This window comes from Hylobates moloch, unplaced genomic scaffold (assembly GCF_009828535.3).
Source record: "Hylobates moloch isolate HMO894 unplaced genomic scaffold, HMol_V3 SCAFFOLD_1, whole genome shotgun sequence".
NCBI classification, from domain to species: Eukaryota; Metazoa; Chordata; class Mammalia; order Primates; family Hylobatidae; genus Hylobates; species Hylobates moloch.
Window position 1 is genome coordinate 219,563,826 of NW_026652276.1, and position 24,052 is coordinate 219,587,877.

At 38.0% G+C, this 24,052-nt stretch overlaps 1 protein-coding gene across 4 annotated transcripts in view; it reads left to right on the top strand.

The window, feature by feature from the left end:
* TRIM24 (tripartite motif containing 24) overlaps positions 1-24,052 on the top strand; it is a 127,053-nt gene that overhangs the window by 51,454 nt on the left and 51,547 nt on the right. For all 4 annotated transcript variants that reach the window (XM_032761879.2, XM_032761877.2, XM_032761878.2 and 1 more), the window contains exons 3-6: positions 5,485-5,632; positions 9,446-9,578; positions 15,498-15,614; positions 19,448-19,562. In XM_032761879.2, coding sequence (XP_032617770.1) covers positions 5,485-5,632; positions 9,446-9,578; positions 15,498-15,614; positions 19,448-19,562 — 513 coding nt within the window. The remainder of the gene's footprint in view (positions 1-5,484; positions 5,633-9,445; positions 9,579-15,497; positions 15,615-19,447; positions 19,563-24,052) is intronic.

Here is a 24,052-nt window from a genome sequence, read left to right on the forward strand (position 1 = left end):
AAAAAAAAAGGAAAAAGAAAAGAAAAAAATATATAGACTAGATACAAGATTTTCTGAAAAGATACAAATACAATTCTTAAAGTATCACAGAGGTAGCAACTTCGAGAAGCAGCTGAGGGAACAAATGCAAAAGGATGGACTTATTAAAAGCTCAGAGGAAGGGCCTCATGGAACTTAAACACCTGAGAAGGAAGTGCGTCTTGGCTGGTGATGGGGTCTGGGTGTTTGGCTTGGGACTCAGACTTCTGATGAGCAGAAGTAGTGGTGCTGGCATCTCTGAAGTGGATTACAGTAAAGCTGGTTCTACAAATATTGGAAAACTGCAAACTAGACCTAGCTCCATTGTAGGAAGGAACTGCTGCACCTGGGATGAAGCAGCATCACTAGTGTGATGCTCACAGAAGTTACATGCAGATAGGAAGAAAAGAGGAAGCCGACTATGAGAATCAAGTGCCTTCTTCTGACATCGTGTTCTCCCTCCAGCATGATGTCAGACTCGAATGTGAAACCAGCTTGTAAAGCATAAATGTTGCTTGCAGAATAAGAGTTTATAGTAGAGTGGAGTTGGAGCTGAAAATAGAAGTTGTAGAATGTTTGTATCAAAACAGAAAGCAAGAAAGACAGCAGTTATATGTATGCACTGGAGATATTCAATCAAATCATGTTGGTTTTTTTTTTTTTTTTTTTAAAAGAGAAGGGGTCTCACTCTGTTGCCCAGGCTGGAATGCAGTGGTGCGATCTTGGCTCACTGCAACCTCCACCTCTCAGGTTCAAGTAATTCTTCTGCCTCAGCCTCCAGAGTAGCTGGGACTACAGGCGCACACCGCCACATCCGGCTAATTTTTTATATTATTTTAGTAGAGACGGAGTTTCACCATGTTGCCCAGGCTGGTCTCGAACTCCTGAGCTCAGGCATTCCACCTGCCTTGGCCTCCCAAAGTGCTAGGATTACAGATGTGAGCCACTGTGCCCAGCCAATCAAATCATGTTTTAAAGTTACCTGAAATAAATAAATCTACTCTGTGCAGTTCAGTCACCCACTTGATTAGGCAGGTTCATTTATTAAATTTTGCTTTTGACATTTAGGAATTTAAATTTTTAAAATATTATATAACTACATGTAAAACATTCATGTTGTTTGAAAATAAAATCTATAAACTTCTATCCCTGTCTTGTCTACCCGTCTACCTTATTTCTTCCCAACCTTATAGGTAACTATTTAATGTCCTTTATGGATTATCCTTCCTTTTTAAATATTATATTAATGTACAAATTTAAAAATAAATCATCCCACTCCATCCCATCTGTATCACTCTATTTTTGCATTGCTATAAAGAAATACCTGAGACTGGGTAATTTATAAAGAAAAGAGGTTTAATTGGCTCACGGTTTCACTGGCTGTACAGGAAGCCTGTTGCTGGCATCTGCTCAGCTTCTGGGGAGGCCTCAGGAAACTTACAATCATGGTGGAAGGTGAAGGGGCAGCAGGCTTGTCTTACATGTGGCCGGAGCAGGAGCCAAAAGAGGGTGGGAGGTGCCACACGCTTTTTTCTTTCTTTCTTTCTTTCTTTTTTTTTTTGAGATGGAGTTTTACTCTTGTTGCCCAAGCAGGAGTGCAATGGCTAGTCTCGGCTCACTGCAACCTCTGCCTCCCAGGTTCAAGCGATTCTCCTGCCTCAGGCTCCTGAGTAGCTGGGATTACAGGTGTGCACCACCATGTCCAGCTAATTTTTTGTATTTTTAGTAGAAACGGGGTTTCACCATGTTAGCCAAACTGGTCTCGAACTCCTGACCTCTGGTAATCTGCCCACCTCAGCCTCCCAAAGTGCTGGGATTACATGTGTGAGCCACCACGCCTGGCCATGCCACGCACTTGTAAATGAACACATCTCCATGTGAACTCAATACTATGAGAACAGCACCAAGGAGGATATCCACCCCCATGATCCAGTCACCTCCCATCGGGTCCCACCTCCAACATTGGGGATTACAATTCTACATGAAATTTGGTCAGGGACACAGATTCAAACCATATCATTCCACCCCAGCCCCTCCCAAATGTAATGTCCTTCTCACATTTCAAAACACAATCATGCCTCCCAACAGTCCCCCAGAGTCTTAAACATTTCAGCATTAACTCTCAAAAAGTCCTAAGTCTCATATTTGAGATGAGAAGGACAAGGCAAGTCTTTTCTCCCTATGAGCCTGTAAAGTCAAAAACATGTTACTTCCAAGATACAGTGTAGGTATAGGCATTGGGTAAATACTCCCATTCCAAAATGGAGAAATCAGCCAAAAGAAAGGGGCTGCAGGCCTTGTGCAAGTCCAAAACCCAGCAGCGCAGTCATTAAATCTTAAAGCTCCAAAATAATCCCCTTTGACTTCACATCTCTCATCCAGGACACACTGGTACTAGGGGTGGGCTCCCAAAGCCTTGGGCAGCTGTACCTACCCCTGTGGCTTTGCAGGGTTCAGCCCCCCACAGCTGCTCTCATAGGCTGCTCTCATGGGTTGACATTGAGTGTCTGACTTTTCCAGACTAAAGGTGCAAGCTGCTGGTGGATCTACCATCCTGGGTTCTAGAGGGCAGTGGCACTCTTCTCACAGCTCACTTGGGAGGGCCCCAGTGGGGACTTTGGGTGCTCCAGCCCCACATTTCTCCTCTGTACTGCCCGAGTAGAGGTTCTCTGTGAAGGCTTTGCCCCTGCAGCAGGCTTCTGCTTGGACATCCAGGCCTTTCTATAAGTCTTCTGAAATCTAGGCAGAGAGAGGCTCCCAAATCTCACCTCTTGCATTCTGTGTACTTGCAGGCTTAACAGCATGTGGAAGCTGCCAAGGCTTATGCCTTGCACCCTGTGAAGCAGCGGCCTGAGCTGTATCTGGACCTCTTTGAGCCATGGCTGGAACTGGAGAGGCTGGGACACAGGGAGCAGTGTCCTGAGGCTTCTCAGGGGAGTGAGCCCCTGAGCCTGGCCTGGCCTGTAAAACCATTCAGTCCTTCTAGGCCTCTGGGCCTGTGACAAGAGTGGCTGCTCAGAATGTCTCTGAAATGCCTTCAAGGCCTTCCCCCTACCCCCAGTTTCTGCAGCCTGCTTGAATTCCTCCCTTGAAAATGGGCTTTTCTTTTCTACCACATGGTGCCAGGCTGCAAACTTTCCAAACTTTTATGCTCTGCTTCCCTTTGAAATATCTAAGTTCCAACTTCAGGTCACTTATTTGCTCATACATATGAGCATAGGTTGTTAGAAGCAGCCAGATCACTTGAACATTGCTGCTTAGAAATTTCATCCACGAGATACTCTAAATAATCACTCAAATTCAGAGTTCCACAGATCCCTAAAGCAGGGGCACAGTCCAACCAAGCTCTTTGCCAAGGTGTAACAAAAGTGACCTTTGCTCCATTTCCCAATAAGTTTATTTCCATCTGTGACCTCCTCAGCCTGGACTTCATTGTCATGTTACTATCAGCATTTTGGTTCCAACAATTTAACAAATCTCTAGGAAGTTCCAAAATTTTTCTCACCTTCCTGCCTTCTTCTGTGCCCTCCAAACTGTTTGAAATTCTGCCCATTACCCAGTTCCAACGCTGCTTCCACATTTTAAGGTACCTTTATAGCAGTGCCCCACTCCTCAGTACCAATTTTCTGTATCAGTCTGGTCTTACATTGCTATAAAGAAATATCTGAGATTGGGTAACTTAAAAGAGGTTTAATCGGCCCATGGTTCTTCAGGCTGTACAGGAAGCATGATGCTGGCATCTGCTCAGCTTACAATCATGGCAGAAGGTGAAGAGAGCAGGCTCGTCCACATGGCTGGAGCAGGAGCAAAAAAAGAGAGGCGGGAGGCGCCACACACTTAAACAACTAGATCTCGTGAGAACTCAGTCACTATCATGAGAACAGCACCAAGGGGGAAATCAGCCCCATGATCCACCTACCTCCCAGCAGGCCCCACCTCCAACATTGGGGATTACAGTTCGGCATGAGATTTGGGCAGGCACACAGATCCAAACCATATTACCATCTTTCTTGAATAAGCAGCAGCATTACACACACACTTTTCCTGTTTTATTTTACTTTATATACTAGCAATCTCTCCTGAGCAGTGTAAATAGAAATTACTTATTTCTTTTTATAGCTTACTGTGGAGATTAAATTTTAGATTACATCCTTTTAGAGATGCTGTGTGAGGCTAAGGAAGTAGATGCGATCAATCCCTATAATCAAAAACTACAGAATTAGAGGAGGAAGGGTGGGGTCCACAGTGACAATCAGATGAGATAGGAGGATTAGTAACTATTAAGGAATTCACATGATTTCTAGGAAGCAGGAGTCACTGATATCAAGTGATGTTAGAAAGATTGAAGATGATAAGAGCAGATAAAAGGTAGATTTTGATTTATGGACATATCAGGTATTTGGAATTTGGTTAGTGTCAATTACTGAGTGAAGTGGAAAAAAATTTTACTGTCAAACCTGTTCTCATCTCCACATTCCACTTCCAGCAACCCTCACCAAAGCCACTGAAAAATCCTCCTAGCTTGTCATTATACAGAAACACTTGCTCCTTTTCTCATTTGTTCTCTACATTGTAGCCATTGTGACATAAAAATGCAAATCTGGCCGTGTCACTTTATTAAAAGCTTTTAATAGACTTATTTGGACAAACACCAAAATTGCCTTGTGACTCTGCTTAATCTGGCCCCTGTCTCTTGTCCTAGCTTCTCTTACCAGTCTTCCCCTCAATTGCACCACTTCAGTCATACTTACCTTCGTTCAGTTCTTTGAACCTGCCTGCTCTTCTTGCTTAGGACTTTTTGTACATGCTGTTCTCTCTTCCTAGAAGTAAAAGCCTTCACTGGGTAATCCCTCCTCATGCTTTCCCCAGCCTTCCAACCCCACTAAAATGAGATCCATTTCTTCATCATTATGCTCTTACAACTTTCCATAGATTTCCTTTATGGTAATTCTCAGTTTGTAGTTACATATTGATGTGCTTATTCTAATAATGTACATCTGCCTCACATTTAATCTTCACAACTACTCAGTAATATCTGTATTATTATCCTCATATTAAAGATGAGTACTCTATGTAACCTGCCCAAGACCACTGAGCTAGTAAGTGAGGGAACTGGGATTTGAACCTGCACTATCTACAAGACTGTAGTTATCATAAGGGCAGCGACCTAGTTTGCTTTTCCTGACTGTTCTGTTCTCACACCTAGCATAATGTTTGGGAAATACCTAGTTGAAATATTTGGGATGCTAAATTAAGGAGAAAATGTACTTATATTCTTGTCTCTTCACAGTATTTTCATTTCTTATGTGTATAATGTAACACACAAGGTCAGTTTAAAATTTCCCAACACCATTAGGCTAACTGATTTAGCCCAGTATGATTGGTGTATCATGTATGTATAGCTTGTGATAGGACCACCTTTTCATTTTCTCAAAAATTCACGTGCCATGGTTCTTTTATTGTCAGGTGTGTACAAGCTGTGAGGACAACGCAGAAGCTAATGGGTTTTGTGTAGAGTGTGTTGAATGGCTCTGCAAGACGTGTATCAGAGCTCATCAGAGGGTAAAGTTCACAAAAGACCACACTGTCAGACAGAAAGAGGAAGTATCTCCAGGTAATAAATGAGTTCCTTTCATTTTTTTCTTTCTGTCTTTCCCCGTCTTTTCTTCCTTCCTGTATTGACTTGTTTTGACACATTGTTTTGATAAGTATTAAATAACACTCTTTTAAGTAAAAGAGGTTTGTATTATCGAGATTTAAGTACTTACAAATGTTGGAAAGTACAAATAGATATAGAACCCTGTTTTACATTCATACTGCCTGTCCTCCTGCTTCTATAAATGTCTTCAATTGGTGTGAATATAGAATAAATGGAGAAAAAAATTGCTTTTTCTTATTTTTCTTTTATCTCTAAGGTAACAAAGAGTGGGCTTAAATATTTTACAACTCTTTTCCTTTTGATATTCTTGTTGTAAACCTGTATCATGATATTTGTCTGATATGTGGATAGCCAGAGGCTTTTTTATGTAATTATTATTTCTAGTTTTATGTAATTATTATTGTCTTGTTTTTAATGTACAGTTCACTCATATGTTTTTTATTTTGGTAAAATACATGCAACATAAAATTTGTCATTTTAACTATTAAATGTACAATTCAGTGGTATTTATTACATTTACACATTATGCAACCACCACTACTATTTTCAAAACTTTTTTATCACCCCAATCATCATCTTTGTACCCTTTAAGTAATAACTTCAATTTTCTGGCTGGGCGCGGTGGCTCACGCTCTAATCCTAGCACTTTGGGAGGCTGAGGCAGGTGGATCATGAGATCAGGAGATCGAGACCATCCTGGCTAACACGTTGAAACCCCGTCTCTACTAAAAACATACAAAAAAATTAGCCAGGCGTGGTGGTGGGCGCCTGTAGTCCCAGCTACTCAGGAGGCTGAGGCAGGAGAATGGCGTGAACCCGGGAGGCAGAGCTTGCAGTGAGCCGAGATTGCGCCACTGCACTCCAGCCTGGGCAACAGAGCAAGACTCCGTCTCAAAAAAAAAAAAATAATAATAATAATAATAACAACTCCAATTTTCTTCCCCTAGCTCCCAGTAACTTCTAACCTATTTTCTTTTTGTTGAGACTGAGGCTTGCTTTGTCACCCAGGCTAGCTGTAGTGCAGTGGCACGATCTCAGCTCACTGCAACCTCTGCCACCTGGGTTCATGCTATTCTCCTGCCTGTAACTGGGATTACAGGTGTGCGCCACCATGCATGGCTGAATTTTGTATTTTTAGTAGACCCGGGGTTTTACCATGTTGGCCAGGCTGGTCTCGAACTCCTGACCTCAAGTGGAGGTCCTTGGCCTCCCAAACTGCTGGGATTACAAGCGCGAACCACTGCACCCAGCCTTTATTTTCTGTCTCTATAAATTTGCTGATTCTAAATACTTCACACAAGTGGAATCACATGGTATTTGTTTTTTGATATCTAACTTATTTTACTTAGCATAATATTTTAATGATTCATCCATGTAATAGCATGTTTCAAAACGTAGCAAAACTTTTTTTTTTTTTTTGAGACTAGTGAAAGACTTGGTGTAATCCCAGCACTTTGGGAGGCCGAAGTGGGACGATTGCCTGAGCCCAGGAGTTCTAGACCAGCCTTGGCAACATGGTGAAACCCTATCTACAAAAAAAAATTAGCTGGGTGTGATAGTTACATGCCTGTAATCCCAACAACCTGGGAGGTGAGATGGTGGGAGGACCACTTGAACCAGGGAGCTCGAGGCTGCAGTGACCTGTGATCATTACCATTACACTCCACCTGCGCGACAGCGTGAGATCCTGTCTCAAAAAAAAAAAAAAAGAATGAACCATCTTTGCATTGCTGGAGTTAATTCCATATTTCATCTTGATGTGTTGGGCTTTTAATATTCTTGTGATATATTGCCGATTTTTCTCTATCTGGTTATTTTCATTCTGAATTCTACATGTTTATATATTTGTATCTTCGGAAATAGTTCTTGTATTTATCTAATTATCAGTTTTATATTTTTTAGTTCATTAATTTTATCTGTAATTCCTCTCAGGTTACCTTAGGGTTTTTTTGTGTATTTTTTTGTTTGTTTGTTTTGTTTTTTTAGACAGAATCTCACTCCATGACCCAGACTGGAGTGCAGTGGTGCGATCTCGGCTCACTGCAAGCACCACCTCCTGGGTTCAAGCGATTCTCCTGCTTCAGCCTTTCAAGTGGCTGGGATTATGTAATCCCTGTACAACCATGCCTGGCTAATTTTTGTATTTTTAGTAGAGACGGGGTTTCAGCATGTTGGCCAGGCTGGTCTCGAACTCCTGATCTCAAGTGAGCCACCCGCCTTGGGCTCCCAAAGTGCTGGGATTACAGATGTGAGCCACCACGCCTGGTATAGGCCAGCATACTGGTTTGTCAATTTTGACACTATTGACATTTTGTGCTAGATAATTCTTTATTGTTGGGGACTGATTTGTGCATTATAAAAAAAAAAGAAATGCAAATGGCTGATTACTGAACGTTGTTTCATTTCAGTTATTAAAGAAATGCATTCTAAGTAAAGTATGTGTCTTCTCTCTTTCTCTTACTTTCTCTTGCATTTATTAAATTGTCAAAGATGAAAAATTTTGAGAGTTCCCCCTGTTAATACGGTTAATAGCCACTCTACATTGGTTGGAGTACAAATTGGCACAATTATTTAGCTTTTTTCTGTATGAATTACCCTTTGACTTAACAATTCTACCACGAGGAATTTACCTTATGGAAACATTTAAATGATTTATAATTTTCATATGTTTATTTCAGCATTAAACTTACAAATATCCTTAGCAGGTGGTATAGTAGTATATCGTGAAATACTATACAGTTAATAAATAAGAATGACATGGACATATATACTAATACAGAAAGGCATCTAAGGTAGAGTTAAGTGAGAAAAAAACATCTTTAAAAGACAATATAGGTACTACCATTTATTGTTTTATAAAATGTAACACTACACTGCACCATATGTACTTCCATACTTAGAAAAACAACCAGAGGAGTGCACGCCAGGTTATTAATAGTAATTATCTCTGGAGGTAAGATTATTCCTGAAATGTTTGGATTTTGCCTTTAATTATTAGTAAGATAACTGAGGTTTACTATTTAACCATATTTATTCATATTCTGATTTTTTTATTTATGACATAAACATTTTCCAGTTTTATCCCCACACTGGAAAACTAGAGTGTAATAATGAAAACATTATTATTTCTGTGTTAATGGGTATCCTCTGTTAGGATTTTTACAAAAGTGGGTTATTTAACTACTCCTTTTAGGCATTTTTATTATATTTTCTTTCTCCCTCCCTCTTTTTCCATCTGTTTGTTTGCCTCTCTGTCTCTGTCTGTGAGGTCTCACAGTGTTCCCAGGCTGGACTCAAACTCTTGGTGCTCAAGCAAGCGATCCTCTCAACTCAGCTTCCTGAATAGCTGTGACTACAAGCATGGGCCGCTGTGCTTGGCTTGATTTTCCAAATTGCATTTTCAAAAAATCTCCTCCCATATTTGGGATAGAAGACATCCAGCTGGTTCATGCTCATTTACCAGGGCTGTCTTCTTAAGACTTTTTAATGCAATAAAACATATTTTTAACTACACACTTAGTTCTTTCATTTACTTCTGAACTAATGTTAATTTCTACTTGGAAAATGAAAAGGTTATTTACTTTTTTCCTGAAATGCTGACAATATGTGATATCTTAATATCTGTAATTCTTAGTGAAAGTTATGGTATAGTATAGGTGAAGCTGTAGTGTTTATATCAATAGATGTGAATTCAAATGGGCAATCTAATAATTATTTACTATTCCATTATGTTAATTTTCTTCTCTTTGTCTCCCATTGTTTCTGCAGAGGCAGTTGGTGTCACCAGCCAGCGACCAGTGTTTTGTCCTTTTCATAAAAAGGAGCAGCTGAAACTGTACTGTGAGACATGTGACAAACTGACATGTCGAGACTGTCAGTTATTAGAACATAAAGAGCATAGGTACCAGCATCTTTGGTTATATATATAGATTCATATGCAGCTTTAGAGGACTAAAGGACTGCTGCCAACCCTCATCAAATGGCAGTCTGCAAATAGGTTTTGCTTGGCCAGCAGTATGCTGGCCTGTACTGGGGTTTGTCAATTTTGACACTATTGATGTTTTGGGCTAGGTAATTCTTTATCGTTGGGGACTGATCTGTGCATTATATGATGGTTAGCATCTTTGACCTCTACCAACTAGTTGCCAGTAGCAACCCTCTAACCCTCCCCAGTTGTGACAACAAAATGTGGCTCCAGACATTGGCAGCGTCCTATGGAGCAAAATCATCCTGAGTTGAGAATACTGGCCAACACACTGTTTTAAAATATATAGAACTGGTTGCCAGCATTGTAAAATGGGGAGATTTTACGTTTTTTAAATATCTAGATTTCTGGCTTTTTTGAGAAAACAGAAGCTGTTCTAGCCCTGGGTCCTGTATACTTTCATGTCAACATTTGAGGCATGCCTTTTCCAGTTCATTATAGTTCCTAGCAAAGCTTACTTTTAAATCTGATCTCAGCCGTCATTCAGGTCAGCAACAGATGACTTAGTAAGATTCGGATTGATACAAATATAATTGCTTATGATGGTCTAGGCTCCTGATAATGGCAGTCTAGATGATTTGGACCAACAGTGAGAATGACTAGAAAACCTGCACAAAATACAGAAATTGTCTATATGAAATGCTAGAGCAAATAAAATAGTAAAGCATTATTGGACAGGATTGGGTTGGAGTTGGGGCTAAGAATGGTGGGGGCCTTTTTCTCCCCTTGAGGTATTTGCCTAAAGATTGAGGAGTAATTTTAATAGGCTCACAGGGCTGAGAAATCACAGCTTAGAGTGCAAGGATCATGCACGGTGAATACGTCTCCTTGTCTTGAGTTGGGACCTTGAAAGTCTACACTATTATAGTAAAGATAAATTAGCTAATAAGTAGTTCCTCACAGGGACTAAAGCTCAGCAACTAAAATTGGATTAAAGTGAAATCATATCGCTGGCTCCTCAGGTTTCCTGGTAGAATCAAATGTAAATCCTTGCTAGAAAGACAAAACATCTAGGCCTCCAACTTAACTCAATAATGAATTTTGCAAAAACAGTATTCACAGAATTAGAAATAACCAGGTTTGTTAGGAGATTAGACAGTGTGAACATAGTGAGACCGCATCCCCACAAAAAATTAGCTGGGCACAGTGTGCTTGTATTCCTAGCTACTTGGGAGACTGAGGTGGGAGGATTGCTTGAGCCCAGGAATTCAAGGCTGCAGTGATAGTGCTACTGCACTCCAGCCTAAGTGACAGTATGAGACCCCGTCTTTAAAAAAGAAAGAAAACCCTAAAAATTACAGTAACTGAAATTAACTCAGTAGAAGGGCTTAAAAACAGATTTGGCATAGCATGAAACGAGAATTAATGAGCTAGAAGAAAATTAAGAAAATATCCAGAAAGAAGCATCATCAACAAGAGGAGGATGAAAAGTAGAAGAGATTGAAGATCTAATATGGATGTAATTGCAGTCCAAGAAGGATGGAAAGTACAGAGAATGGGAAGGAAGCAATATTCAAAGACAGAATGTAATGGCTGAGAACTTTCAGAAGCTGACGAAAGGCATTTAGCCCATATTTAAGAAGTTGCACAAACCTCTAGCAGGATAATTAAGAAAGTAATATTTTTAAAGTGCAAAAATAAAGTAACTTTCAAATCTAAAATTCTGTACCTGTTAAGCATATTCTTTAAATATGAAGGTGGATGAAAAACGTTTCAGGCAAAATAAACTGGGAGAGCATATCCCTGATAAACTCTCACTTAAAGTACCTCTTAGCAGAAGAAAAATAATAGGAGATACAGAAAGGAATATGGAGCGATAGGTATATGTTGACTTAGGAAACAATAATATCTTGTTGGTGGTGCTAAAAGGGTATGGAATTTATGTTCTAAGGTCTGTGCATAGTCTAGGAAGAGAGTAAAAAGTACCAATATTAGATGATATGTAAAAATCTGTTTTTGTAATGTCTAGAGTAGTCACTAAAAGAATAATAAGTACATATAATTACCAAGGTGTGGAGAGTTGTGGGGATGTGGAATAGTTAATCAGTATAAACAAAGGCCAAAAAAGTGAGAAGAAGAAATAAAGAACAGATAGAATATAATGAGGCCTTGGTAAGTTGGTAGATCTACAAATATACTATAATTATACTAAGTGTGAACAGACAAAATGTTTAGGTTTCAGACTGGATAAGAAGGAAAATAGAAAAATAGGCTATTTTCTTTTTATGAGAAATACCTAAAAACTCAATGTATAAAATACTTAATGGGAAAAGACACACCATATAAATACTAACCAAAGGCAAGATGATATAGTAGACAAAAATCCATTATTTGAGGTAAAGAGGGACACTTTGTAAGGATGAAAGACTCTCTTCATCTAAAAGATATGAGTTGTAAATTTATACAGGTTATAAACTTACAAAAAAATGGCAGAACTTCAAACTAATAGAAAACTCCATAGTCACAGTGGAAAATCTTACCACTTTACTCAATAATTGAAGCCGAGCAGTGTGGCAGGTGCCTGTTAAGTGCTAGCTACCTAGCTACTCAGGAAACTGAGGTGGGAGGATGGCTGAAGCCCAGGAGTTTGAATTCAGCCTGGGCAATATAGCAAGACCTATCTCTAAAAAATAATAAGTAAGTAACAAAACAAGCAGACTAAAAAATCAGTAAAGATAGAGAAATAAGGGCCAAGCATGGTGGCTCACACAAATAAGTACATACATATATACATACATAATTGACAAAACAAGCAGACTAAAAAATCAGTAAAGTTAGAGAAATAAGGGCCAGGTGCGGTGGCTCACACCTGTAAACCCAGCTACTTGGGAGGCTTAGGCAGGAGAATTGCTCAAACCCAGGAGGTGGAGATTGCAGTGAGCCAAAATGGCACCATTGCACCCTGGCCGAGGCAACAACAGCAAAACTCCATCTCAAAAAAAAAAAAAGATAAATAAGATTGAATAGCACAATTGATATAATGTCTTATGGACATTATGGAACACTGTACCCCAAAATATACATTCTTACAATAAAATATTTTTAACTGACCATATGCTAAAGTCTTAAATTTGAAAAGATTGAAAAATACCATATATTTGGAAATGAAATTCTTGTGATAACTAAAGTCTACTGATAGACAATCCTGGAATTCTAGATTAAAGGAAAAAATTATTTAGAAGACATTGAGACAAATGATATAATTAAGAAACATGATATAATTAAGTCTATAGGTTAAAGTACTGTAACAAAGTCATTTTTTTTTTTAACTGTACTATGGGCACATAAGAAAATCCTTTTTTTAGGAAATGCACACTGAATTATTAAGGGGTTAAAGGGCTATGAGGAGGCAAACTAAAAATTGATTAATCTGTATAAGGAGATATATGCTGTCTATATGCTTTGAAATTATTTTAAAGTAAGCAGTTTAATACATTTAAATCATCAAGAAGAAATTCCAGTAGATGTTAGAAAACATTTTGATCTGAATGATAGTGAAAACATCAGTCAATCAAGCCTTGAGGTTTTTCTTTTTAATAACTGAAGCTATATTTGGAGGACAATTTATATTATTAAATGCATATGTTATATGTTAAGGATAAAGTCAATTCACTAAACATTTATTGCAGTTTAGGAAAAGTAACAAATTAAACCCAAAGTAAGTGGGTTTTAAAAGAAACATAATAAAGAAGTGTAGAAATAGTCAAAGCCAAAAATTCAGTCTTTCAAAAGACTAGTAAATAATCAACAATTCTCTGTATGAGTGATTGAGAGAGCAGGCCCAAATAACCACTACCAGGAGTAGGAAGGTGGCATTACTCCATATTTCAAATGCATTTTCAAAGATAAAAAGGATATCTGCCAATAATAATGAAAATTTTTACATGATATTGGAAAACTCTTAGAAAATGAAGCTTTTTAACAAAACTTATGCTAAATACAATAGAAAGTCAGAATAGTCCTTTAATGTTCATTCATAATTTAAAACCTTCCCACAAAGAAAATTACACATGCAAATGACACCGATGAATGTACCGTATAGTTAAGGTAAAAATAGTCCCTTTTGGGTGGGCAAGGTGGCTCATGCCTGTAATCCCAGCACCTGGGGAGGCCGAGGCGGGCGGATCACAGGGTCAGGAGATTGAGACCATCCTGGCTAACATGGTGAAACCCCGTCTGTACTAAAAATACAAAAAATTAGCCCGGCATGGTGGTGGGTGTAGTACCAGCTACTCGGGAGGCTGAGGCAGGAGAATGGCGTGAACCCAGGAGGCGGAGCTTGCAGTGAGCTGAGATGGTGCCACTGCACTCCAGCCTGGGCGACAGAGCAAGACTCCATCTCAAAAAAAAAAAAAAAAAAAAAAAAAAAGCCCCCTTCTTATACAAACTTGTATGGAGAATGGCAAAAAAATGAATTCTTTCCAACTTGTTATATGAAGCCAGCATAACCTTTACACCAAAACTGACAAGGAATAGAAATGGAAAATTACAGGCCAGTCTTACTTGTGAAATGAATGTAAAAATTCCAAGAAACGGAAAATAAGTAGGAAACAGATGATTTGAGAGGAGGGGAAAACTTGCCTTAAATCTCATAGTATTGTCATTTTGGGACAGTGTAATCACAACCAATTTGGCCTCATCTTAGGGATACAGAATTCATTTAACGTGCCTAAATCATTGATGCTGAAATCTTTCAGGTCATATTAAAAGAATAAAGGAAAAAGTATATGCCTATCTCAATAGAAGCAGTAGAAACATTCCATAAAAATTAAATATACATTCATGATATAACATCTTAGCAAACTAGAAATAAAAAAGAACTTCCTAAACCTGATAAAGATTGTTTATGGAAAGCAGAAAACATACTTAATATTGGAATATTGAAAGTCTTTGCATTGAGATTAGGAACAACATAAGGGTGACTATTTTGACCATTTCATGTAACCTTATATTAAATAAGTGTAAAGAAAAAGTTTACTAGGTAAAAAAAAAACTTGAGTTGCCTATAAAAGTATTCGAAATGTTGTAATTCACAGATATGATTATATACTAAGGAAATCCAATGTAATTATTAATTGGGTATCCCCTTTTTCTAACTGGCAACCCTATGTAGTTACATGTAAACACTTAAAATCACGTTATATAAAATTGTTAATTTAGAAATACTGTATTTTGTACATTTTATAGAAAAACTTAAATAAAACTCTTGATATGTATCTTCTATATCATTGCCTTTCTATCTTCTCTAGAACTTCTCTTGAGTTATCAAACATAGTCTGGCAAAATAAATCATCTTTCCTTACTTTCAAATTAGAAACTTTTTAAAGTGCTGTATCTTATTATACTGTTGCTTAAAGTTTTATTACAAGGCATAACATCAACAATTTTGCCCTTCTCTGTCTGTATTTATCCTGATTTATCTTTGTGGCCCCTAGAACATAGCTACCTATTATTTAAAAGTGGTCTTTTAAAATGTTTATTTTCAGCAGGCCTGCATAATGTAGAAATTACAAAATAGTTAATAAATCTGATTATATATCATTGACTATTTTTTGCCAAGTCCACCAAGTGAAAGTGAACTCTGTAAGTTTATAAAACTGAATGATGGATGCATGTGGTTCTCAAACTTTCAAAGTATTTATGTGTCCATAATCTTTCTTGAGGGATAATTTGAGAGGTGGGGGAAACTTGCCTTATTAGGGATATGTTTGATGTTTTAAAAGATTATTATATAAATTCTTTATAATCCTATTTTATGTTTTTATGTCTTTTTTTATTCTTGGACTTTTTCCTCATTGTGTACTTTTATATGAAATAATTTGCTTATTTCTTCAGATACCAGTTTATAGAAGAAGCTTTTCAGAATCAGAAAGTGATCATAGATACACTAATCACCAAGCTGATGGAAAAAACAAAATACATAAAATTCACAGGAAATCAGATCCAAAACAGGTAATTTTATGGTATTATATAATCATTTTTATATAATTTGTTAAGTATATTCACTTTTAGAAAATTTTCCTTAACTCACAGTGAAGTAATACGTTATTAGATGACTGCAGTAACACATGATTAATAAGACTTTCCCAGAAACTTAGTTGGAAAGCGTTCTTTTCTGCTGTAAAATTTCAAAACTAATATGATAATAAACTACACTTAGTGTTTTAATAGCTCATTTATCTAATAGGTATTGATAATTTATTATCACTTATTTTCCAATTTTAAAGAAATACCAAAATTTAAATGCAAAACCAACCAGTTTTTGCCAGTATTGTAAAATATTTTAACACTTGAATGAACCCTTAATTGTTATTTTAAGGTTTGCTGAAATTTGAGATGCCTGCCTTATGCTGCGATTTTTTAAAACTGCCAACAGGTGGAAATTTTAAGACACTAAGATACAGGGATTGTTAAACTGTTCACACACTTTCTACTTCTTGTCTGATAAAATGCTTACTTACACAATTACTTGTTATGCCTTTTGTCCTAGTAAGAAAATCATCAACTGTCCAAAGTCTTAGACATCAGTGATTAGGGAGAACCACTAACCTCCGTGGAGCGGGGGCAGCTGGAGGTGTTGTCTAACCCCTTTTTAAAATCCCATTTAGGGCACATACTGACATTTAATTTACACACCTATGAAATCCCATGACCTCTTCTGTTGTTTTGCCCACAAAAGAAATGTCACTGCCTAAATAAGTCAAGAAATGTTTATTAGAATGAGCCAGAGTAAAAGAGACCTCACAGAGAATTTAAATGTTTTTCTATGTATAAATTGTGTCAGCCTTTAAGGCAGTCATCACAATCTATTATTACCATTTTGGAACGTAGCTGGGGGTGGAGCATTTGGGGATTTTTTTAAGGTAATTAAATCCCTGTATTACCTGATTTCCTTAAAAGAGATTTTTAAACATAGTTTTACCATTTCTTGATGCCCCAGCATCATTCTTATATCTATTTATTATTATGCATTATGTTGTGTATCTTTTAGTTTTTCTCGTTATCAGCTCTCATTTGTTTTTACCTTTTTTTTTTTTTTTTTTTTTGAGACGGAATCTCACTCTGTCACTTAAGCTGGAGTGCAGGGGTGTGATCTCAGCTCACTGCAACCTCTGCCTCCTGGGTAGCTGGGATTACAGGTGCCCACCACTGTGCCCAGCTAATTTTTATATCTTTAGTAGAGATGGGGTTTCACCATATTGGCCAGTCTGGTCTCGAACTAGTGACCTCAGGTGATCTGCCACCTCAGCCTCCCAAAGCGCTGGGATTACAGGCATGAGCCACCATACCTGGCCCTGTTTTTACTTTTCTCTTTGACACAACTATAGTTAATGAAATACTATTTCCTTTATTTACCATATTCTAATCAGAATAGTATATTTTGCCAAGTAGAATAATTGGTGGGTTTAAAATTTTTTTATTCTGAGTAATTGAAAATTTGTAATGAATATTTATTGAATGAATGGAGATAATTATAGGCATTTCTACCATCTAGTGGCAAAAGGTAGCAATTGTAAAATAATTAATTTTAAATTAAACATCTGCCCTTAATGAAATTTATCCCTTTGACTTTTTTCTTACTGTTTCACTGAGTATATGGTTTGAGTTATGGTCAAAGTTTACATTTTTTTTTAACGTACCACTGTCAATTTTTTCCACTATCATTTGTTGAAAAAGCTATTTATCTGTTGAATTGTTTTTCAACACCTTTATAGACCATATATATGTGTGGGATTATTATTCTGTTCCATTGTGTTTTTCTCATTTGCTAGTACTTCACTTTCATGGCCTATCTGATTATAAAAGGGTACATTTGTTAGAGTAACTGGTAGTCATTTTTATACATTTGCCCCCATGACACTGTTTTTCCCTTATTCATCTTATTCTACCATCATGAATATTTACATGAGTTTTTTGAGATTAGTGGCTTCTCAGGCTTATCTGGTTCCCTTGATCCTGTAGTAATGTTGATGTCAAACAATTATCTTGAAGAATTTCCAGCAGGAAATAAAGTCTCTGCCAGTTTGGTCTTAAGTTTTGGAGGGTACCTATGGGAGCAGCTTACAGAAAAAATGAAGCTTTTAATTTAATCTCACAAACTTTGGTGGATACGCTGTTATTTTCTATAAGATATTCTGGTGTGGTACCCTATGTTTTTCTTTCTGTAAGAGTGTTGCGGGAATCAGGAGACTGGAGAGACCAGTAGGTGGAACAGGAGGATTTTATTGAGTGCACTCAGACCCAGCGGATTAACATCCAAAGACCAGGCCTAGAACAAAGACTGGGCCTAGAACAAAGACCAGACTTGGCTTTTATACACACTTCTAAAAGGGGATGGGCTAGCTTGAAACAAGCTTACAGTGGCCTGAAGCATCAGGTACAGAAGCAGAACAAAGGCAGTTAATCATACTTTGACAGATTCATAACTCAGGCTTACATATGACTCTTACTATGCGGCCTAGATGGCTGTTATCTAGGCTTGCTCTAGTGCCTTGCACTGGCTTATCTCATAACCTTCACTGTGGCGTCTAGATGGCTATAATCCAGGCCCACCCAGGCATGTCTCATGACCTTCGCTGAGCTGCTTAGATAAAACAATGCTTGAAGTAACTAGTTATAGAAAACGGGAATCTATAAACTCATAAGTTTACTCATACCATAGGAGAAAGGAAAATAAAGAAAATTTGTTTTTTTCTTCTCCCCATGTTGGGGGAGTGCTGGGAGAGTCTTCAGAGCACATTCCTTTGAGCCCTAGCTTCTTAGATAATATTATCAAGACTTCCCTGGGTCTGGGCTGTGCCTGTATCTGCCTCTGGGATAAGTCAGCCTAATACAGGAAAGCTTGTTTTTCAAACTTGCTTTTTTCTTTTTAATTTTTTTTCTTTTTTTTCTTTAATTTCCCACCTCAAGAGAAGTATGTGGTTGATAAAACATAGTTATTTGGCTGCTAATTTTGCGAAGAATGGGTTAAGTAGCAAACTACTATTTTTGTCTTTTTCTATTTAGGTGTATGAATACTGTAGCAGTTAAGATGACTAAGAAAAGGCCGGGCGCGGTGGCTCACGCTTGTAATCCCAGCACTTTGGGAGGCCGAGGCAGGTGGATCACGAGGTCAGGAGATCGAGCCCATCCTGGCTAACACGGTGAAACCCCGTCTCTACTAAAAATACAAAATATTAGCCGGGTGTGGTAGCAGGCGCCTGTAGTCCCAGCTACTTGGGAGGCTGAGGCAGGAGAATGGCGTGAACCCGGGAGGCGGAGCTTGTGGTGAGCCGAGATTGCACCACTGCACTCCAGCCTGGGCGACAGAGCGAGACTCCATCTCAAAAAAAAAAAAAAAAAAAAGATTACTAAGAAAAGAATGTCACATGTACACTTTTCTACCTTTTGGTTGCAATTAATATAGTAGAACTTGTTCAGAATCATCATAGTTTATAAATCCTTTTTAGTCCATCCCACCCCCATCCTTTCAGATAGAGCATTGATTTTCCCACATCTTGTCATAATTTTTCCAAACCATATTCTTAAAATGTACTTATTCTCTTCTAATTTTATATATGTTTTTAAGATTCAAGACTTAATTTTAAGACTGAGTGTTGATATCTTTCAGAAGAATTATATTTCTGCTGTCTTATCTTCAAGACAGTCAAGTTAAAGTGAAGGACTCAGAAATAGCAGACCTTCTAAGGGCTGAAAACATTTTGGTCTAATTTAGACATTAAAACATCAATTTTAAATATTATACAAAAAATCTGCCTTATATTTTTCCCCCTTTTAATTTTCAGAATTATTGAAGTAAATCAAAATCAAAAGCAGGTGGAACAGGATATTAAAGTTGCTATATTTACATTGATGGTAGAAATAAATAAAAAAGGAAAAGCTCTACTGCATCAGTTAGAGGTAAGTGACTGCCCATGGGATAGTTTATTGATTCAACATAGTATTTCCTAAAGTACTATGAAGTAGAAATCCTAGTGCTTTTTATATAATTGTTTCATTTGTGATTTAATAATTTTTTTTCCCACTCCCAAGTTTTCCTTTGCTGGGTTTTGTATTGTAGCTGACAATTTAAAGCTTTATAATATGCTATGAATGTCTGATGACTGATTGTTTTCTTTATAGCACAAATTATAATGCCTTGCTCGTAGGAGGATCTCTGAATGTTAAACAGATGAGTTATTTTCGAGATGCACTGAAATGAAAACTTTGCATCACCAAGGCGGTTTAGTGGAGCAAAATTTTCTAGAAAGATACACTGTTCGATTTAGTTCTCAAATACGTGTATTTAACCCTGTGAGAAGTTAGGTAAAAGAACATGGCTAGCCCTGCCCTCAACATTTTGTAATTGTAATTGCGAGAGCAGCACTTAGGGAGATATGCCCAAGGCACTTAGTTGTTTCTCACTGCAGGTAAGAAAAACATTACCATCTTCCTCAGCTTTTTAAAACTCATGAAGGTCAAGATCCAAACTTGGTGTTTGACTTCAAATAATATAAGGTTATAACACCTACATGGTACATTAATGTATAATATTAATTGCATGATTTTTAGGTATTCTTTTAGTATGTTGACATAGAAAGCATATTGATACAGTAAAGAAGCAAATGAGAAAAGAATCCTAATGTTTGAAGATTTAAGGAAAAATAAGACTTCTAGAAACAATTTAGATCATCCTTTTTATATCATAATTTACCAAATTAAAAGGTTTCTGTAAGAAAGTTCTATCCCTTCTGGGAAAGCATGGTCATTTCTATGTATTATCAGCTGTACAGGAAACAAAGACTAAAATAATTCTCTGTTCTTTTGGAAACGTAGTTATTTAGTGAGGAAGTATTCTGGGCAGGAAGAATCAGACCCCATTTATAGTAACTATTTGTTCAAGGTCTGTGACTTTAAAAAAAAGAAACATTTAAGTAGAATTTTAAGTTTCCAAAACTGCTTAAAATCAAATATCACTTTGATTTGCTTTCCCAGATATTAGTAGTGCGTACATTACTATGTCTGTGTTTTCAAACTTGACTGTACATTAGAATCACTTGAAGAATTTTACAAAGAAGATGACCAGACTTGCACATCTGTAGGAATCAACCTGGTTAGTATATATCTACTGATGACCAGATTCATTCTTAAAATTAAAAAGAAAATTATTTTGAGACAGGGTCTCACTCTGTTGCCCAGATGGAAGTGCAAAGGGTGAATCACGGCTCACCACAGCCTCCACCTCCTGGTCTCAGGTGATCTTCTCATTGCAGCCTCTCAAGTAATTAGGACTACAAGTGTATGCCACCATGCCCGGCTAATTTTTTTTCTTTTTTAAGAGGGGGGGTTTTGACACGTTGGCTCAGGCTGGTCTTGAACACCTGGGCTCAGGCAGTCTGTCTGCCTCAGCCTCCCAAAGTACTGAGATTACAGGTATTAGCTACCCACCTCACCCCCCCTTTGTTTTTTTGGAGACAGTGTTTTACTTTGTTGTCCAAGCTTGAATGCAGTGGTGTTTCCACTGCAGCCTTGACCTCCAGGGCTCAAGCAATCTTCCCACCTCAGTCTGCTGAGTAGCTGTGCAACCGCACCTGACTAATTCTTTATTTTTGTAGAGATGAAGTCTCACTCTAGTGAATTTTCTTATTTTACTTTTTAGAGACAAGGTCTCAGTCTGTCACACAGGCTCGAGTGTAGTGGTATAGCCTTGGCTCACTGCAGCCTCAAACTCCTGGGAAACTGAGACTACAAGCGATCCTCCTGACTGAGAAGCTGGGACTACAAGGCGTGTGCTGCCACTCCTAGCTAATTTTTTTTACTTTAAGTTCTAGGGTACATGTGCACAACGTGCAGGTTTGTTACATATGTATACATGTGCCATGTTGGTGTGCTGTACCCATCAACTCATCGTTTACATTAGGTATATCTCCTAATGCTATCCCTCCCCCCCCCAACCCCACAACAGGCGCCGGTGTGTGATGTTCCCCTTCCTGTGTCCAAGTGTTCTCATTGTTCAATTCCCACTTATGAGTGAGAACATGCGGTGTTTGGTTTTTTGTCCTTGCGATAGTTTTCTGAGAATGATGATTTCCAGTTTCATCCGTGTCCCTACAAAGGACATGAACCCATCCTTTTTTATGGCTGCATAGTATTCCATCGTGTATATGTGCCACATTTTCTTAATCCAGTCTATCACTGATGGACATTTGGGTTGGTTCCAAGTCTAGTGCTGGAATAAATATGTGTGCATGTGTCTTTATAGCAGCATGATTTATAATCCTTTGGGTATATACCCTGTAATGGGATGGCTGGGTCAAATGGTATTTCTAGTTCTAGATCCCTGAAGAATCGCCACACCGACTTCCACAATGGTTGAACTAGTTTACAGTCCCACCAACAGTGTAAAAATGTTCCTATTTCTCCACATCCTCTCCAGCACCTGTTGTTTCCTGACTTTTTAATGATCGCCATTCTAACTGGTGTGAGATGGTATCACATTTTAGTTTTGATTTGCATTTCTCTGATGGCCAGTGATGATGAGCATTTTTTCATGTGTCTTTTGGCTGCATAAATGTCTTCTTTTGAGAAGTGTCTGTTCATATCCTTTGCCCACTTTTCGATGGGGTTGTTTGCTTTTTTCTTGTAAATTTGTTTGAGTTCTTTGTAGATTCTGGATATTAGCCCTTTGTCAGATGAGTAGATTGCAAAAATTTTCTCCCATTCTGTAGGTTGCCTGTTCACTCTGATGGTAGTTTCTTTTGCTGTGCAGAAGCTCTTTAGTTTAATTAGATCCCATTTGTCAATTTTGGCTTTTGTTGCCATTGCTTTTGATGTTTTAGACATGAAGTCCTTGCCCATGCCTCTGTCCTGAATGGTATTGCCTAGGTTTTCTTCTAGGGTTTTTGGTCTAACATTTAAGTCTTTAATCCATCTTGAATTAATTTTTGTATAAGGTGTAAGGAAGGGATCCAGTTTCAGCTTTCTACATATGGCTAGCCAGTTTTCCCAGCACCATTTATTAAATAGGGAATCCTTTCCCCATTTCTTGTTTTTGTCAGGTTTGTCAAAGATCAGATGGTTGTAGATGTGTGGTATTTCTGAGGGCTCTGTTCTGTTCCAAAGGTCTATATCTCTGTTGTGGTACCAGTACCATGCTGTTTTGGTTACTGTAGCCTTGTAGTGTACTTTGAAGTCGGGTAGCGTGATGCCTCCAGCTTTGTTCTTTTGGCTTAGGATTGTCTTGGCAATGTGGGCTCTTTTTTGGTTCCGTATGAACTTTAAAATAGTTTTTTCCAATTCTGTGAAGAAAGTCATTGGTAGCTTGATGGGGATGGCATTGAATCTTTAAATTACCTTGGGCAGTATGGCCGTTTTCACGATATTGATTCGTCTGTCCATGAGCATGGAATGTTCTTCCATTTGTTTGTGTCCTCTTTTATTTTGTTGAGCAGTGGTTTATAGTTCTCCTTGAAGAGGTCCTTCACATCCCTTGTAAGTTGGATTCCTAAGTATTTTATTCTCTTTGAAGCAATTGTGAATGGGAGTTCACTCATGATTTGGCTCTCTGTTTGTCTGTTATTGGTGTATAAGAATGCTTGTGATTTTTGCACATTGATTTTGTATCCTGAGACTTTGCTGAAGTTGCTTATCAGCTTAAGGAGATTTTGGGCTGAGATGATGGGGTTTTCTAAATATACAATCATGTCATCTGCAAACAGGGACAATTTGACTTCCTCTTTTCCTAATTGAATACCCTTTATTTCTTTCTCTTGCCTGATTGCCCTGGCCAGAACTTCCTGCACTATGTTGAATAGGAGTGGTGAGAGAGGGCATCCCTGTCTTGTGCCAGTTTTCAAAGGGAATGCTTCCAGTTTTTGCCCATTCAGTATGATATTGGCTGTGAGTTTGTCATAAATAGCTCTTATTATTTTGAGATACTTCTCATCAGTACCTATTTTATTGAGTTTTTAGCATGAAGCGCTGTTGAATTTTGTCAAAGGCCTTTTCTGCATCTATTGAGATAATCATGTGGTTTTTGTCTTTGGTTCTGTTTATATGCTGGATTACATTTATTGATTTGCATATGTTGAACCAGCCTTGCATCCCAGGGATGAAGCCCACTTGGTCATGGTGGATAAGTTTTTTGATGTGCTGCTGGATTCGATTTGCCAGTATTTTATTGAGGATTCTTACATCAATGTTCATCAGGGATATTGGTCTAAAATTCTATTTTTTGTTGTGTCTCTGCCAGGCTTTGGTATCAGGATGATGCTGGCCTCATAAAATGAGTTAGGGAGGATTCCCTCTTTTTCTCTTGATTGGAATAGTTTCAGAAGGAATGGTACCAGCTCCTCCTTGTACCTCTGATAGAATTTGGCTGAGAATCCAACTGGTCATGGACTTTTTTTGGT